Source organism: Spodoptera frugiperda, chromosome 7 (genome assembly GCF_023101765.2).
Source record: "Spodoptera frugiperda isolate SF20-4 chromosome 7, AGI-APGP_CSIRO_Sfru_2.0, whole genome shotgun sequence".
NCBI classification, from domain to species: domain Eukaryota; kingdom Metazoa; phylum Arthropoda; class Insecta; order Lepidoptera; family Noctuidae; genus Spodoptera; species Spodoptera frugiperda.
Window position 1 is genome coordinate 4,144,868 of NC_064218.1, and position 18,165 is coordinate 4,163,032.

General features: G+C 36.2%; 2 protein-coding genes across 2 annotated transcripts; both read left to right on the plus strand.

The window, feature by feature from the left end:
• Nucleotides 1-32: 32 nt before the first annotated feature.
• On the plus strand, nt 33-15,723 carry LOC118265928 (uncharacterized). The gene is made up of 18 exons (XM_050695083.1): nt 33-330; nt 499-610; nt 1,238-1,353; nt 1,889-2,016; nt 2,174-3,649; nt 4,927-5,011; nt 6,001-6,108; nt 6,692-6,822; nt 6,899-6,971; nt 7,386-7,463; nt 7,561-7,632; nt 9,116-9,188; nt 9,458-9,635; nt 9,734-9,842; nt 10,289-10,500; nt 10,990-11,161; nt 13,111-14,681; nt 15,231-15,723. Exons 1-18 carry the CDS (start codon nt 323-325, stop codon nt 15,599-15,601), a joined length of 5,073 nt encoding a protein of 1,690 aa, XP_050551040.1. The 5' UTR covers nt 33-322; the 3' UTR covers nt 15,602-15,723.
• A 489-nt stretch (nt 15,724-16,212) lies between these two features.
• Nucleotides 16,213-17,487, plus strand: LOC118266471 (TM2 domain-containing protein almondex). Its single transcript, XM_035579943.2, has 4 exons — nt 16,213-16,421; nt 16,505-16,743; nt 16,827-16,948; nt 17,125-17,487. Exons 1-4 carry the CDS (start codon nt 16,328-16,330, stop codon nt 17,402-17,404), a joined length of 735 nt encoding a protein of 244 aa, XP_035435836.2. The 5' UTR covers nt 16,213-16,327; the 3' UTR covers nt 17,405-17,487.
• Nucleotides 17,488-18,165: the final 678 nt, after the last annotated feature.

Sequence of the window (18,165 nt, forward strand, 5' to 3'; positions counted from 1 at the left end):
TTTGATTAACAATATTTGATTGTTCCTCATTTTATTAACATGGCAACATTGTAATGGCTTTAAGTTTGGAAAAGTGAAGTGTTTTTATCGGTCCGTTTGATTGATAAATTTTGCCGAATACTCAGGTTATTTCTATGAGAGTGCATATTAAGAATTTACCGTGATATATGTGATTTGTGTTATGTTAGAAACATTACTCAAATTGCTGTGATGATGATGATTAGGGTCGACTGAAGCGCTTTCTCTGTCTATATAATATTTGGTATATCTACAGTGATCACCAATACTATATATCGGAATAAAAAAGAAAATACAAGGCAAAATGTCGGGGTAAGATTATGAATCGATAGCTTTTCAAATGTTTTATTGTTGTTCTTAATTTAGATTCTAATAACAAATCTAACAAATGCATAAACGCCATCAGTTCAGTGTTCTGTCGATACCTACCTACATTCAGATTGGATGCGTTCGATTTCTACAATTACTGATGCTTTTCAGGAAACCGTATACAGTGTCAGAGCTAAAGACTATAGTCAATTACCTAGTGGAAAATAAATTGTATAGTGAAACAAGAGCTAGGAAGATGTGGGTTGATTTTGCTAACACAAAGGTAAGAATTGTTTTATGCTGCTCATCAATAGATAATTAAATATTAATGCATATAATGTTGTATATTGTAAACTTTGTAATATCTAGAATTTATGTGTAAAATAAAAAATAGTAGTCACATTCAATATTTTGTAAAAAAATCAATAAGATTTTTCTTTGTTTCATCATGTACCTAGGTGTATATTTTTATGTTTTGTTAATCTTACATGAGTACATGGACTTAGGACAAAATTTCTTAAGGATAAATAATGTAGAAGCCTGGATGCCTGACCCTCCAGAGAATAATAATAAAGGTGTCCCAAAACAACAATATAATTTAACCCAGTGATAGGCTTTCTTAGGACGGCTTTGGAAAGTGAAAAGGAAAGAGTAATCAATTTTTTTAAAAGTAACAGAGGAAAAACTGACCACTTTTATTATCAGACACCCGTCATCATCACTGGGTTAAATTAATTGAGTTTCGGAACAACCTACATAAGTGATGGGAGTGATATGCTTAGATTATATTAGTCTAAGTTGAATAGGCATTAAGTTGTAAGATATCCTCTACTAAACTGCCACTTTAGCCAATGCTACCTGCAACTCGGACAATGTTACTAGATCACTGTCATTTATATTTTTTTTACAGATAACAAATAGAACTTGGCAGAGTTTGAAAGAAACGTTTATAAAACGGATCTTACCGGACATACACAATCCGTATTTTAAACTGACTAATGAACAGATCAGTAGTTTCAAAGCCAGGTAATATTTATTTATTTTCGCAAATATGTAATGATTTGTTTTGGTTGTGAATTCATACACTAAAATGTAGTATATCTTATAGTCATGTTCTTAATCTAACTTAAAGCCATGTGTAATATTCAGGTTGTAAATGTGGAAAGCTTTGTGATTTAGATAGTCTGCTGGCGTACCCAATCAACATTTTATACTGATATAATTTTGAAAATACTTATTCTGCTAGCGCCACATGCCAATTGTATTAGGATAGATGACGATTTTTTATTGCAATGTCCGTCTTGTAGAATATTTTAAAATATTAGACACATATTTTTTATTTTCTTACGCAAACAAATAATTAGATATATCGATTTGAAATATCGCGTGATGTCATAATGACATATTTGCTCCCACTAAAACTTTGATTCTTTTCGTCTGTTATATTTATATTAAAATTAAATGGAAATTAATAAAATAAAGATATGTTCATGTCGATTGTGAGTTTCACTTTTTATTTTACTAATGTTTATTTTCTGAATTTCCTTTTTGATGTTTTCAGATGTGATCTAGCTGAAAAAGACAAAAACAAACTTGAAATTCACACTATAAGTGATGACTCCAGTTCTAATGGTACGAAACGTAAATCATTCGCTCGTAGTACGAAGCCATGGCGTTATAATAATATTTGTAAGATAAAAATGTTATATAGCCTCTGCATAATATATAAAACATTTTTTTCATGCATCTATAAGTTATTTTTATTTTACAAATGCTTTTAAGTTAATTTTTTTCTCATTTTCTCATTGCAAATAGTTGTAACGGAATTAACTATTCTCTATTTTAGGTCAAAATCCGAAAGATAATGAGCCGTCAAATGATGAAGGGGAGACCAATGCAGGTGAGAATACACAATGTTCAAAGATACCTATGAGAAGTAGATCTTCAGCTGACACAGTAATCCTTGAACACTGCTATGAAACCGTGGAGGATATCCAAAGGGACCTGGAATCCACTGAAGAAAAAATTGAAGATTTAAAGCAATCTGAGGTTCAGAAATCTCTCAGAGATTGCATAACTTATTCTGAACCTCTAACACCAATGCTGCAAGAAGTACTGGATGATTTTGCATCAGAACCTGAAGATTCTGACCGAGAGAACAGAATGGAAATTGTAGAGAACGAGAGTGTGCCAGAAGCTGAGAATATTGAAGACATTGAGATCATGAATGAACAGGTCCCTGACTTTGACAATGATAATGCCACTACTAAGAGTGCTGAAGCTGATAGCATTGAACACGATAATGTAGTTGAAGCTATTGAAGAACTGTTAGATCAGGAAATAGATAATGAAAGCGATCCAGATAACAGACCTCTGAACATAAATTCAAACAATGCAGATGAATCTGAACCTGATTTAAATGACGTAGTTTTGGATGAGGAAATTTCATCAATGCAAGTAGAAACACACACTGATAAGAATATTGATGATAGCTCAGAACCAATTGATTCTGTTGCTGTTGAAAAAGAAACTGTACAACCTGATACTACTAATGCTGGGGATACAAGCTCCAAAAACTTACAGACGGAACCTCAAGTACAATCTGGTGCCATAAACTCCTCCAATAGTACAGTTGACGCCACTCTTCCTAATAATCAAGAGGCAATTAATAAGAAGCAATCTCAGATTGTTGAAGTTAATGATAAAAATACAGAAGAAAGTACAAATGAAGTAACAAATGATACTGATGACACACAAGCCGCTGCGAAAGTTGCAAGAAAAAGATCTGTTTCTGAAGAACCAATCAACTATACACATAAAAAGAAAAAGCGACTTCACATCCAGTTGAAATCATCTTCGGAATCAGAAGGGATACAAAAAACAGAGTCTCATCATGAAGGTGTTATTAAACTAGCAGCAGGACAAATGGGCAGGTCTCAAAGTACTGACGACTATAACAAACCTTCAACCAGTGCAGTAATTGACGAAGTCATTGAAATAGAAGATGTTACAACTGAATTGCCGCCGGTGGTCACGAATCCTTGCTTGCAAACCGTCAGTTTGTTTGACGAACAATTTAACAAGACTAGACATAACATGTCCGAGTCTAGTGACTTTGAGAAGAATAAGAAGGAAGTGGAAGCTGAAAAGACATCATCTCATAAAACTGTTCCGAGGATTTCAAAAGAAGCTTCGAAGTCGCGTTCGGTGTCCGAATCTGAAGTAACACCACCTCCGCCGAAGAAAAGGAAGCGGATTGGTGTAATATCAAATAAAAGTGAAAGAGACAAAGCTATTGCGAAAATGTTTGGAGTAACTAATGGTAAGTTGTAAGGCGACGTATGCATCTTGGCCACTGCTTGTAGAATATCGAATTGAAAAATATTTGGCATGTTTTTATCCGTTGTGACGCCGCCATTTTCGCGATTGTTCAAGCACTATCGATCATGGAGCTTCATTAAGAAGGTATATTTTGATTATTTTTATAGATTTGTTTTCCACTGCAAATAGGTTTGTGTTTATTAAGTTTTGCCCCATTTGGTTAGTTGATTGATGTTTATTTATTTTTTTGGTTTTTCATTCATATTTCATGCCTTATATGGCTGTGGTATCTATTTATTAGTATTTTATACAGCATGCTATATTTCACAGTTTTAATGTAAAGTAGGATTTATATGAATTGGGACAAAATCTTTGAAATGCGATTTAGTATTATATTCATAAAAAATACGAACCTTCGAAATTTTTGTCTGTTTGATTTTTTATCATTCATATGCATGAAAGGATTTTTTATTATCTTTTTTTTAAGCATGAATACGTAGAATTAAACTTTGTTTTCAGGTATTCTAGGGAATTTCAGTTGACCAACACTGATTTTTAGCTATTTGGGAAATAATTGAATATCTATAGTTACATAAAATATGACATTAATTACAACCATTACTCTAAAATGAGATTGCAGACCACATAAGTATGAATATAAACAAACTAGATAGTACATACTGTTAGTAGTACTTTAAGGGAGTATTACAATATAATCCTTAGCAATGTTACCATCTCCCTTTGTATATGTTACAATCAAAGATCGAAAACGCTCAGTGAGCGGAAAAATAGCTCACATCGCGTTGTGGTCAAATGAAACATCCACATGGCGAATTTCGTGTTACGGCTCTAATGAAAACGCGCACGACGCGTTGTGGCAATCACAGAAAAACCAAATAGCGAAATTCGTGTCGTGGCTGCCATTCTATTCGATCTCAACAGCAATGAATAAATGCCATGGCACGTATAGAATATTATTTGATTACGACACTATAATAGGCCTAGGCTAGAAACGTTTTGGTAGATGTCCTTAGGAAATATTTTTTTCATTGCCACGACACGAATTTCGCTATTTGGTCTATCTGTGATTGCCACAACGCGTCGTGCGCGTTTTCATTAGAGCCATAACACGAAATTCGCCATGTGGATGTTTTACTTTGACCACAACGCATTGTGAGCTATTTTTCCGCTCACTGAGCGTTTTCGATCTTTGAGCGTAACATATACAAGGTATTTAAATATTTCTCTGCATTTAGCCGTAACCATTTTGTCCTATAGGCGGAGGGGGACACTCAAAGCGCAAAAGACGTACCAGCCATCGTGCGGAACGTACTCGAACTACATCGCACAATAATATTTCACAGTAAGTAATCATCATCATCAACAGCCTATAGTATACGTGGAGAAGGTTTGAGCATTAATCACCACGCTTGCTCAATGCGGGTTTAAAAATACTTAAAGGAAAATGTATTTCTAAGTTATAATTGTCACTGTAATAATTGTAGAGGTAATTGCTTGTCATCAGCTGGGGCCTTAGTCTGCTATTACAATTGTGTCAGAATGGTCGATCAGTTAGCAGTGCAAGAGGGACGGAGCTATACAACCTACATAGCTCAATGATCGACTATTCTGACACAATTGTAATAGCAGACTAAGGCCCCAGGTGATCTGTCTGCTTAATGCCGTCCTCCTCTTTAGAAAATAAATTTTCTTCTTTTAGAATTCAAGTAGAATAGTTAGGCTTTAGGATTTAAAGCTGGCATTACTAGAAATACTGCTCGCGGTCATCACATCTCTGGTGTTACGAAATTTAAAATGCCGTATCTCGTCAGACCTTGATCCTTGATTACATCGCTTGGTGGCCGAAGCCTCCCTTTTCCTAACCTTCGCCCGAATGCTGAAATACTTACTCCATTTTAAGTTGTACTTATAATATAATGCTATCTCTATCTCTATAACCAGCAAACTTATACTAAGAGTACTGAACTACTCTTGAGATCGTCTTAAAATTCAGTGGCGTTTGAGTACTTGGACATTAAACAACATCACACCTTGTCCTTATCATAGGCGTAGCCAGGGGGGGGTTTGGAGGTTCAACCTTTCCATTCAACCATTACAGAGCGTTATTATTCTAGTTAGCATAGTACATCCCCTGTTTGGCAATGGTCCCTATGACTACCTATGGATCTGTTTATTACATATTACATAAATTGTTTTTGAATCATAAATGAAGGAAGTTCATGAAGGAAGTTCGTTCGTTTTACTTTCTTGAACCCCTCCCGATAGTAAAACCTGGCTACGCCTATGGTCCTTATAGTATTATTGCAGGATATTGATAGTGTTATGTTTTAGCCAAGATGCCGCTCGCTCAGATTCAAGTGATTGGACTTCTGAGAGTGAGAGCGACGCGTTTGTGTCGCCACCTCGCAGCCGTAGGAACAGGTCCACCAAGAAATATTTGTAAGTATTTTATAAACTGTAATCTTACTTCTTACTAATACTATTAATGCGAAAGTTTGTCTGTTTGTATGTATGTTTGTTACACAAAACGACTGAAGGGATCGGGATGAAATTTGGAACAGGGGTAGATTATGGTCTGGAAAAATACATAGGCTACGGGAACGAGTGAAGCCGCTGGCAGAAGCTAGCTTCATAAAATCTGTATTTACTTTACATAGGCACTTGACAATCATCATATTTGTCAGTTATCTCGCGCTTTTACATAAGCATGCTGTTAATGTAGCTCTTAGAGTTTTCTTTTTATTTGCACTAAGATGTACCATTATGTATATCTATAGTAATTATGACTTGTAAGTATTATAAAAATTAAAAGAAGCCTTTGCGTATAAAATGAACGGAAAGCGTATCATCCAATTGGTGGAGAAGATAAAAAAGTTAATACTTGTATAGAACAGCTTCGTTGATTTTTTTTTGTCCTTAGAACAAATAGAAGTGTTCATAACATTGCTTCTTTCATTAACAATAAACGAAACAGAAAATTGCACTTTAATAATATCAGGGTAAAACTCCTTTTGCTCTGCAGAAAGCCACGTTCAGTTAAGATAGCATCGCTTGAGGAAGAAGGTGGACTGTTCATCATGTACGGCAAAAGAATATACCCAATCGTAAAAGATGGGAAGATTATCAAGAACTACGTCACATTCCTACCAGAAAGTAAGTAAAATAAGCTTTAACTTCATTGTTTTAAGTGTCATTTTCCATATAATTGGTTATTTTTGACAATTTGCAGGTGATTCCGATGAAGAATTGTTCTGGAAACAGAAGTATGTAGAGGAAAAGAGGAAGGCTGCTGAATTGAAGAAGTAAGTTGTTTTTGGACTACATGTATATTCTAGATTAATATAAGAATAAAAGATTCTAGACTAATAAATACAATTGGAGTGTCTGTTTGTAATATTGAAAAAAAAACTGCTTTTTCTACATGCGTATGATACATACAAAAAATTTTGTCGGTCTAACTTTCTGTCTGTCTGTTTGTTCCGGCTAATCTCTGAAATGGCTAAACTGATTTTGACGGGACTTTTTTGGTAGTTGATGTACCAAGGAGTAACTTAGGCTACTTTCATTTTAGAGACCACGGAGATACCACATCCTTACACAGAACCAGTGTCAAACAATGCTTGCGTTATGTTTCCTGTGTGACTGAAGTTATTGGACCGAATACATAATTTTGAAAGGCTAGCAACACAGTTGTAACTACTATTTCTTTTTTCTAGATTATTACAAGAAGCTGCAGTGCCTAAATCTGTGACAATAGAGAATATTCCAGCCGTACACCAGCCAAACCCAATAAGGTACAAAATTATTATTTTACTATTTAATATTCTAGTTATCCTTCTAGAAAGTGCTAAAAATGTAGTTGCTAATATACACCTTTCTCCATTTTTCTAGTACTCCAAGATCTAGTCTAGTTCAGGTGGCTGAACCTTCAAATTGCCAAGGTAAGTTTTTGAAAAGTGTTAAGTATCTAACAAAATAACCTGCCAGTTACCTTTTTCCCTGTGAATTCCTAAAAATATGTGCTGTATTAACAATTTTGATAAAGTACTCTTCATTGGTGTAATAAGTACTGGTATTACCCGTGCGCGACAAGTTGACACCTGCGTGGAATGTGTTACAAAGTAAATGTTATACATAAATAATTAGTAGTAACTAATACTAATTATGTATGTCGACAATTAGTATAAATTCACAATTGAATATTACGTACATAACATATCGACAATTATTATTATATATTTCGTAATTATTTTACTTTGAAGTCTTCGTTCAGAGAGCTATTCTGTAACTTTCAATTTGAAACCTCGTAGTGAATTTGATCATGGTCCGTCATGTCAATGGTTGTGAGAATAATCTCAATCAATGACTAGCGAGAATGCGATCGAGGTCGAATTGATAGTCACAGAAAAACTTAGCAGGTCTCATCTTATCGCGCATTTTTTATTTATTTTTTTGAGGGGGAAAATCATCCAATGACTTCTCCCGCCTTGGGCGAGGCGAGAGGGAGTGTCAGACTCTTACTGACTAAAAACCACCCCGTTCCTTCTGCTTTTCGAGCCGGAGCCCCGGTAAACCCGCTAGGTAGTCCGCAGCTCCGGATCAGGCATCAGCCCTACTGGGCCCCATCTGTGGTGGTCTGATGGCTCTTTGAGGCGCGCGCGGAACGCGACGCGCCGCACGCACGGGTCTGGTTCTGTTCGGGCGATGAGCTACCCTTGCTCGCCGTCCACAGGCCCGCACTTACGGTGGCCGGAGATCGTCCCGCGACCCCCGACGCCCAGAGTGTCTCTCGCGACGGCTGGGGCGTGAGGAGGTTTGTTCCCTCACGCGGCCCGCCTCCTCCTTAGCTAGCATGACTGCTTCGCAAAAAAAGGAGGAGACGGCATCCCAATCCCTCTCGCTCCGCACCATGGCCTGAACCAGTGCCGGGCGCGAGAGGTCGCCGTCGCCGACCACATCCCTGAGGACTTGGCGGTGCTCGGCCCACGCAGGGCACACCGCCACTGTATGTTCTACTGTGTCCTCCGGGCGGTCCTCGCAGTGATGACACCCGGGCGTTTCCTCCCGCCCAATAAGGAACAGGAACCTACCGAAACTATCTTATCGCGCATGGGATATACATTATTGGTGGTTATAGGACTAAACAAGTATGTTTCAGGAGGTGCACATTTTAGAATGACTGATCTAATCCACCCGGTCCTCGAGCAGGTGGTGCAGATCTTCCACAAGGAGTCAATGAAACCATCCACCGATAGACTGTAATAAAACTATATTCAGTGGACAGTCAAAAAATCAGTTGACCCAGGTAACTGGTTGATTATCTGACATATAATAATACTGTAATTATTGTTCAACCTATCTGATCCGACTATACCATAAATCTGACATGCCATTGTTTATTTTACAGAAGTACATGAAAAAGTAAACAAAATTCATCACATATTAGAAGAGAAGAAGGAACGAGCCATCAAGAGGAAGGTGTGAAACAAAATAAGGTTAAATTCACGAAGAACAATGAGGTAATATTTCTTTTCTACTGACATTTTTGCCATTTATTTGATAAGATTAGCTTATTTACCAAATACTGGAACCTGGAATATCCAAAAACAACAACAATAGACTTCGTCCTGTTAGAATCCTTGGATTTTTCTTAAGACAATAACATACCAAAGCGATTTAGTTCTACCCTAGAATTGACTCGAAATTCCATGACTCAGCAATTACTCTTGTGGATACTTCTATCTACTATGACTGCCTGAGTTAAAAACTAATACCTTTTATGTTTCAGGAGGTGCACTTAGAAGGTCACTGGCCTCAGATCCACCCAGTCCTCGAGCAGGTGGTGCAGATCTTCCACAAGGAGTCTGAAACAGCTGTTAACGAGCCGCCACAGAAGCCCGCTACCAATGGGGTTAAGGACATAAACAGTGGACAGTCAACACCTGTTGTGATCACCGTTGACCCAGGTAACTGATTGATGATCTGACTATGATAAACTGTAATTATTATTCAACCTACCTTCCGACTATACCATACAACTGACATGTCAAAATTAATTTTACAGAAGTACATGAAAAAGTAAACAAAATTGAGAAAGAAATATTCGAAGAGATTAAGGAACGAGATCAAGAGGAAGGTGTGAAACAAAATGGAGTCAATAATGTAACGAAAAGGTAATTTTCATTTATTCGTCAAATTAGTTTAAATTAATTTTATCGCTTACTCACGTAACTGTTTGACGAGCCACGCGACAAGTCAGTAGCAGCGCTACAATAGCCGCGTCGTGTAGTCGCGGAATGCTACTCATTAATATGAGCCTCTAGCATGGCTTAAACACTGTTCGAACCTGTCAAGCAGGCTTGTTACAGTGGAGTAAGCCGATAACATAATTATCGTAAATAATTTTACCAAGAGATATATTGGCAACGACATAAAAGAATAAAATTAATTTTTATAAAAGTCTTTGACTGCCAATAGAAAACTGTTAAAGGCAAATACTGAATCGAAAAGTGACCACCAGCGTTCAATGTGTTAAACAATATACAATAATTCTTTTAATTTCAATAGCATAGAACCTATATTGATTTATGCTTACCTAAGGAAACATTATAGTCCAAAGGAAATCGTCGTCATCATCAATACCAACGCCTGAGAAACGGCCAAAATTGTCCAATGGAACGGTAGAGACAAACAAACAGACCAATGAAACGGTAGCCGTAGAAAATGGCCGGCCACGTCGACTGAGGGTAAGGGAGACGGAAAATAAATCCGTTGATAATCAAGAGATGTCACCTAAAAGACAATCAAAAACGCCACGTCCTTTTTTGAATGGTAAGAGACAGAATAATTTTAGTTTATAGCCAGTGATGATGGTCGTTGCTTATCCTCAAGGCACTATTTATAGAACAAATGGAGAGTTGAAATAAGTTTTGCCAGTTAATAAAATTTATCATCTATTTTGATCTATTGTCGGTCAACGACTACAGTTGATATCGTATCGGATTTATACATTAAGAATCTGCATCGATCTTGACCTAAAATATGCATCTGTTAGTAATCCTTTTATTCAGGGGCAAAATTATCCACTGACGTCTCCCGCCTTTGGCAAATCTTAGAGGGATGTCAGACTCTTACTGATTAAAAACTACCCCGTTCCTACTCCGCTTTTAAGTCGGAGCCCCGGTAAACCCACTAGGTAGTCCGCAGCTCCGGATAGTAATATCCTTTATTCCCTTCTTTTAAAGTTCTTCATTCTCCTTTGCGCCTCGAGGATTAAAAGGTGAGACATTATCTAACGTTTATATTTTTTTTCGTCTACAGAAACTGTAAACACAACCAACTTGAAAACAATGCAGACTCGGCGATCAAAGCAGAATTTGGAGAACAGCCCCAAAGAACAAGAAGAAGAAGTAAAATACATGTTGGCAACACGGAGCAAGAGACTATCACTTAAGGCAACTAACAATAAAACAAATAAAAAAACATATAAAAGGTAAACTGTTTACAGTAAAAATATATTTATTGTAACAAATATGAATTGAAAAGTCATCAGATTATATTAACCAATTATAAAGCAGATTCTTTGTATAACCAATCTAGTTTCAATAGATTTCTGCTTACCTTAATGGGGCGAATACATTATATGTGTGCGAAAAGTTCGTGTTTACTGTTTGCGAGTCGAAATACGCACTCTAAATAGATTTATAATATAATTAATTGGTGTTTTAAACATAGTTGTTTAGTCTATAAGTCTACTCGATGTGACATATTAAAATAAAAAAGAATAAAGTTGTCACTGTTCCTTTTTTGAACATAGGAAAGAGATTGCAGTAATTTTAGTGTTGCCGGTAAAAAAATATTTTTTTATTCAAGTTTTGGCGTGTTTATGGATGTGATGATAGGTGGAGAGGCGACATAAATTTTTAGTGTAAAATTATTGTATATCTCTTTTCTGTATTTTAAGAAAAATACAGTGATAACGAAACTGCTGGGTTGGTATACATAAGAATCTGCATCATTTTGACCTAAATATACATATGTGTTAGAATTTTAATCAGCATAATATTTTTCCTAAATATATCAAGTCTCAGACCTAGGCATACTTTACATAATCTTACCATGATAGTCACAATTTTATTTAGTTTTTTTTTCCTCTAGTGCAATGACCAATGCGGAAATATAGCTAAACGGTTTTAAGTTCGAATTATAATTTGTAAATATCTTAAATGCAAATTAAACAACTTTTGTTGTAGCTTGTATATTAACAGAGGGCCCCAAACACTAAATGTTTAACAAATTATGATTATATATACCTAATTATGTTTTAAACATCACATTCCACTATCTTTTATTTAAATACAACACCCTATCTACTATTTTCTTGCTATTTTTACCAAACTTATTTAACACTTAAATACTCCTTAACTTTTACCTTTATATCTTATCTTTTAACAGGAGTAAATATTAAAGAACTTTCTCATAATGACTTACTAAGTTTACTTTAGCCATACTGACACATATTTTGACAGATTTCATATGGGAAATATGTCAAATTAATCTGTCAGTAAGACTTGTAGAAACTTTAGAAAGACATTATGAAACAAACCCTTTAAGTAATAATTTTATACCATCTGGAAAGTGTATGTATGAAGGAAAATTTTTAATTTCTTTGCCTCTTTATAAAGGCCTAAACTTTATATTATTCAATATTTAGAGATTTTATTTTTTCCAGGTGGTAATACTGTACTGAATATTATTTATAACACTGGGGTCAATTATTTATTAAATTATTTTATTTAAATAAGATGCAGTATACATTATTATATAATAGTTATAGAATTACAGTCTCGATGTACTAGGATACTCTTTAAATCTAATTTCAAAATAAATGTGGTAGAAAGAAAATGATTTTTGAAAATAAACTCTCAATTATGTGTTAGATGTTAAGACGTGAAAGTACAAGTATTGTACTGATATTGAGTTGTTTTAAAATCATATTGCATGCAGTTTTACATTCTATATTAAATGTCTTACAATAGTCGATGTGTATGGGCCACTAATTATGGGCATTCAGTTTTAAAACTTTGGATTTATTTGTAAATAACAAGCAGTAGTTAAAGGAGCTTGATGTACCGACTTCATAAATGAATTGTGTAATGAAGAATGGGAGCAGGTGGAATATTTCAGATCAATAAACTTTTCAATTGTACATTGTGTATTATTTCTTTTTTATGTAATATAAATTAGTTTTCATTTCGTTATAAGGGTTACAGTAAGATTTTGGTGAGTGCTATTTAATTTTAGATGGTGTTTTGTAAACCTGCTTCCATTACCTATAACCCGCATGTTGCTTGTTGCACATTTTATTTGTTTGCACTTTAGCTTCTGCTTCGCTCCCTTTGTTACGCTTCTAATGCCATATTTTGCTTCTCTCCCTAACAGTGTTGAAAAACTTCCGAGGATATTCTCGTCTCCTGAAAATCTGCCACCTTATTCCATGGACAGTACGCAAGGCTACCACGATACTGACACGAGTCCAGTTAAACCAGAAACAAGGAAAAAGAAAAAACTGGACATGTCCAGCTTTGCGATAAAGACGAGAAACTCTTTGCGTCGGAATTCAAAAAGCAAGTCCTATCCTTATTTATACTGTGATGCGTACGACGACTCTAGTAACTCGTCTGTTGATGCACAAGCAAAAGTCACTCGGGAAAATTCAACTCTGAAATCCGAAGCTTACAGGTCGGACTCTTACCAACACCTTATGCCCCAAGTAAAAATATCGAGGCTTTTGGAACCAATACACGAAAATTCTCCGAATGATAATAGAATTTATTTCTCAAAATCTTCGAAAGAAATGCGCACTGAAGATGTATCAGCTCTTAGAAGTGATAATCACACAAATAACTCAGGTCAAATGACGAGTGATGTTGGCAGTTCCAGTAATATGTCTCTTCCAATGTCTCCAGAATTATCGATCGTGGAAAACTTATCTATATCGAAAGAGCTTCTTAACTCTGCTGAAAATTACCCAACTATTAATGAAATGCAGAATACAGATGCAAATGAACCAAGCACATGCAACAATTTTCGGATATCAGAAGTCGACGTCACCTTACCACTGATGAATCAGGAATGTGATTTTGAAAGTTATAACGTAGCAAGTGAACCCGGCAGTGGAGGGCAAGGGTTGGTTACAGAGTCTTTGCTGAACAAAATCGACACTTTCAATATAAACGACCAAGTAACTGCAACGGATACATTGAATAAAAAACTTCACGATTTGCTATTGGAAAGTGCTAGGAAAGCGAGCAGAAAACAGAGTACAGAAGATAAAGATAGCGTAATGGAAGTAGATGTTACTAGTGCTCCTATTGGTGATGTGCAAAAGAAAGCTAAAGCCAAAAAGAGATGTTCCACTCCTCAGAAAAGAAAAGGATCGAAGAAATCTGCGGCTCCTCATGTAGAGCCTGTTGTAGAAGAAGAACATGTGGAGTCGTTCTCACACGGTGGCGGTAGACAGTCATGCCCGCCACTCTTCCAAGCATATCGGGCCGATGAAGTCCTAACTGAAGAAATAGATATTGCTAACCTCAGCATCACCAATGAAAAACTAAAGGGCAAAAAGAAGAAAGACATCATCAGAGTTAAGATACAGCGGCCTAAACATAAACTGGGCTACGAGAAAGTTCGTTCGAAATCTGCTAAAAATGCAAGCAGGTTGTCAATTTTCACAGATAGCGGTATTAATGAAACTGAGTCGGAGGTGTTTCAACCAGTTAATGAAAGTGTGGAACTAATACATAATCACTCCGAAACTTGCCTACTTGCTAATGATTGTGTAGGCGACAGTCTAGAGTTTGTAGAAAATTCCAAATCCGTTATAACTCTGGACGATTCGTTGCAATCTGGCGATGCGTGGGATAGCCAAACTCGGAACACTAATGAACACAGCACTTCGCCGACACCTGATATGTTTTGCAACAATGCTCAAGATGTCTGCTTGTATAAAAGTAAGTAATCTGTATTACTAATAACAATTAACAACGTCTTGTTTAATTAATCAAGTCGCATTCGCAAGGTTGCAAGCGTGACTACCGATTAAGAGGCCTCTGGTTCGATTCCCAGATCGGACATATGACTGGGTTTCCTGTTAGGATCCGGTCATGTGTCTGGTTAAAAAATCAGTAGTAGTAAAATACGTTTACTAAAAATATATTTGAATAATATACTCCTTCGTGGGTTCGAAATGAGTCGGCATACCCCAATTCTTTTTTATGGTATAAGCCGGTAAACGAACAGATGGATCACCTGATGGTAAGCAATTGGCGCCGCCCATGGACACTCGCAACACCTGAGGCGCTAGAAGTGCGTTACCGGCCATTTAAGGGTTGGGGAATCGGGGGTTGGGGAATCGGGGATTGGGAAGGGGGAAATTGGCCTCCGGTTTTTCACAAATAGAGCTGACACAACGCTTTTGTTGTGTCAGCTCTCTTTCAAGTTTTATAAAACATCCAAGTATAATAGGTATCTTATCTACTTTATAATGTTATTATTTGCAGACGCTAAATCAGATATCGAAAGTGTAAGCGAAACAGTATACCACAGCCCATACGGTACTCCCAACAGCCTAATCACAGAAGACATTTCCGACGATTCTCCTTTGGCATCACGCCCGGCAAAATGGTACTTGTTGAGCGAAGATGAAACCAATAACACGAACTTGGTGGGACAAGGATCCACCATGTTAAACGCTGGGAGCTTCGTATCCAATCTTAAACATATATTCCCAGTTACTTGCGCCGTACCTGATCTATCCACCATTACAGAAATGTCCGACAGCAGCAGAAAACCCGCTCTAGAAGATTTAGCCGGTCTAACAGGAGATGACTTTAATTCTCTAAGCGTTTTCGATTCTAATTTTAATGTTTGATCCATTACAGCCTGGTGCCTTAAATATTCAGTAAAATGTTTGTTAACGTATTTTGATGATTTTTATGAAATAAATGTTAAATTATATTTTAATACTTAATAAAATTATTTGCTTTTCTTTAATAGTCTCTTAGTTTCGTAGTTTATTCATAACTATGGTATGGTTAGAGTCCAACCAAAATAATCAAATGCTCTTTGATACAGGGCTTTTTTAGGTTTCATTAGCGCTGCTGTTAGGAATTTGAGGTTCGATGTTTAAATTGAGACATTTTTAATCATACGAAAGTGATGAGACTTTGTATTTCGTACTATTCCAACACCGCTTATCTTGCTAATTATTGCCCTACCCTTATCTTTTTAATTACTACCATTAAAATTAAAGAAACTTAATTTTGGATTCAGTTTTCAACTCTCATCATAATATTCTTTATCATCTGATGGGAAGCGATTAGCGCTACCTACAAAATCGAGAAAATTCTTAGTATTTCGATCAAAGTAATTTTCAAAAGATTTAGACAAGACCAAGTTCTTGCATTTCAGAACGAAAACATTCAAAGTTCTGTCATTTTATTTAGTTTTTTCTTACTGTCATTGTCATTTGTCAAATTGGCACCTGTCATGTTATTCTGACGTTATTATTGTTGTTTATGTGCGAAAGAAATTCAGCAATATTGCACGAGATTGAAAGAATTTGTTGAATTACTGGTACAATGGTATAAATTTCAAGATGCCGAGAAGTCTGCCATTAAGAATAAGTATAAGAGACTGTTTCGTTTTAGTTTTATTAGTTATATTTAATACTATTCACATTACTGATATGGGTAAGTTGATTCGCCTCTGTAATTTACTAAAATCATCAGTTTCTACCGTTTACTATAGTTTTAATCGAATATTTTTATCGCAGCTAACAATAATATGGACGTACAGAGCAAAGAAAGTAAAATGAAGGATGATTCAAATGACAAAGGGGTGAATTTTAGTGATAATGAAGAATACTTGAAGAGTTGTCACTTTGCTGACCAGGACGCTGCTGAATGTTCCTCTCTTCAGTATCCTTGTATAACTTGTGATCGCAGCATAGATTGTCGATATGGAGGCTTCTATAATTACTCCTGCACTGTCAAACCAAAAATAGTTTGCAATGTAAGAATACACAGATTTAATAATCATTCTACCTCTGTAGAATACTTATTTCACAGTTAACGATATATTTATTAATTTTCCAGGGTAGCAAAACCTTCAACAGGACTGCTATGTGTAGATTTTGTTATCAAACAGAGAAATGGGAACATCGCTGTGACCAGAAAGCAAACTGCAATTCTCTGGCATCACCGCTGAAGTTTTACTTGTTAGTATAATGTATTCATATTCTTAAATATACACTGAGTCATACTACATTTTCCTCATATTATCATAAGAACTCAAGTTATTCTCCAAAATGTTGAGGTTAAATTAAATGTTTACTTGTGAACTTTACGCAGAACTTATACTTACCTTATTAACATTTAAAATGTAAATTTTCAGGACTAACTGCACAGTGTCAGATGATGTGCTGTGTCTAGGAAAGCGCAGGTTCCTAAAGAAGATTCAATGTTCCTGGACTGCCGGCACTCGCTGGGGTACGGCAGTGATCCTTGCGCTCACCCTCGGAGGATTTGGAGCTGATCGGTTCTACCTTGGCCACTGGCAAGAAGGCATTGGAAAACTTTTCAGCTTCGGTGGACTGGGAGTCTGGACTCTAGTAGATGCCTTACTTATTGGAATTCACCACCTCGGGCCAGCCGATGGCTCCCTCTACATTTAAATAATTGTCTCAGTTGTCTTTAATTAATTTAGTGTCTCTGTAATTTACTTATTTATTTTTAATAGAATTATCTTTTGTTTTAATTGATATGTTTTATTTGAAATAGTTACAAGATAACCCAATAAGATTCTTGTAAGACAGAAGTACATGAGAGAGAGATATGCTTTTCGTACTGTTTTTCTCTGTTCTGTGATTATAAACAATAGTGAAGTTGAAGTAATTTAAATGCAGATCGTAATAAGAACATAAATTGTGCTTTTTTATTTTATTTTTTTGGTATAGGACACCAAACAAGCACCTGGTAGTAAGCAATCGGTGCCGCCCATGGACACCCGCAACACCAAATGAGTCGCGAGTGCTTTGCTAACCTTTTTTAGTTTGGCCTCTGGTAACCTCATTGTCACGGCGATAAGAACGTAAGCGATGTTTCACGCTGGTTTTTTGTGAAACCGTGGTATGACTCCACTCGAGCACATGCACCAAGTAACTACTCACCAACCTAGCACTAAGATTTTTTGTACCTATTGAGTTCCCCTACACTTATTAAACTATTAGCTATTGATGTAGATCTTAAAAAGGCGCGAGGTGGCGACCGTTACTGAAAATACCAATCATCATCATTCAACGTCCATCAACAGCCCGTGAGAGTTGTCTCTGCCCTCTACAAAATATCAGTTCGAATCTTCACACTTGGCAGGCGTCTTGGAAGTTGGAGATCGCAGTTTGTATAAGGATCAGGTTTATCGGAGAGCACTGCTGCC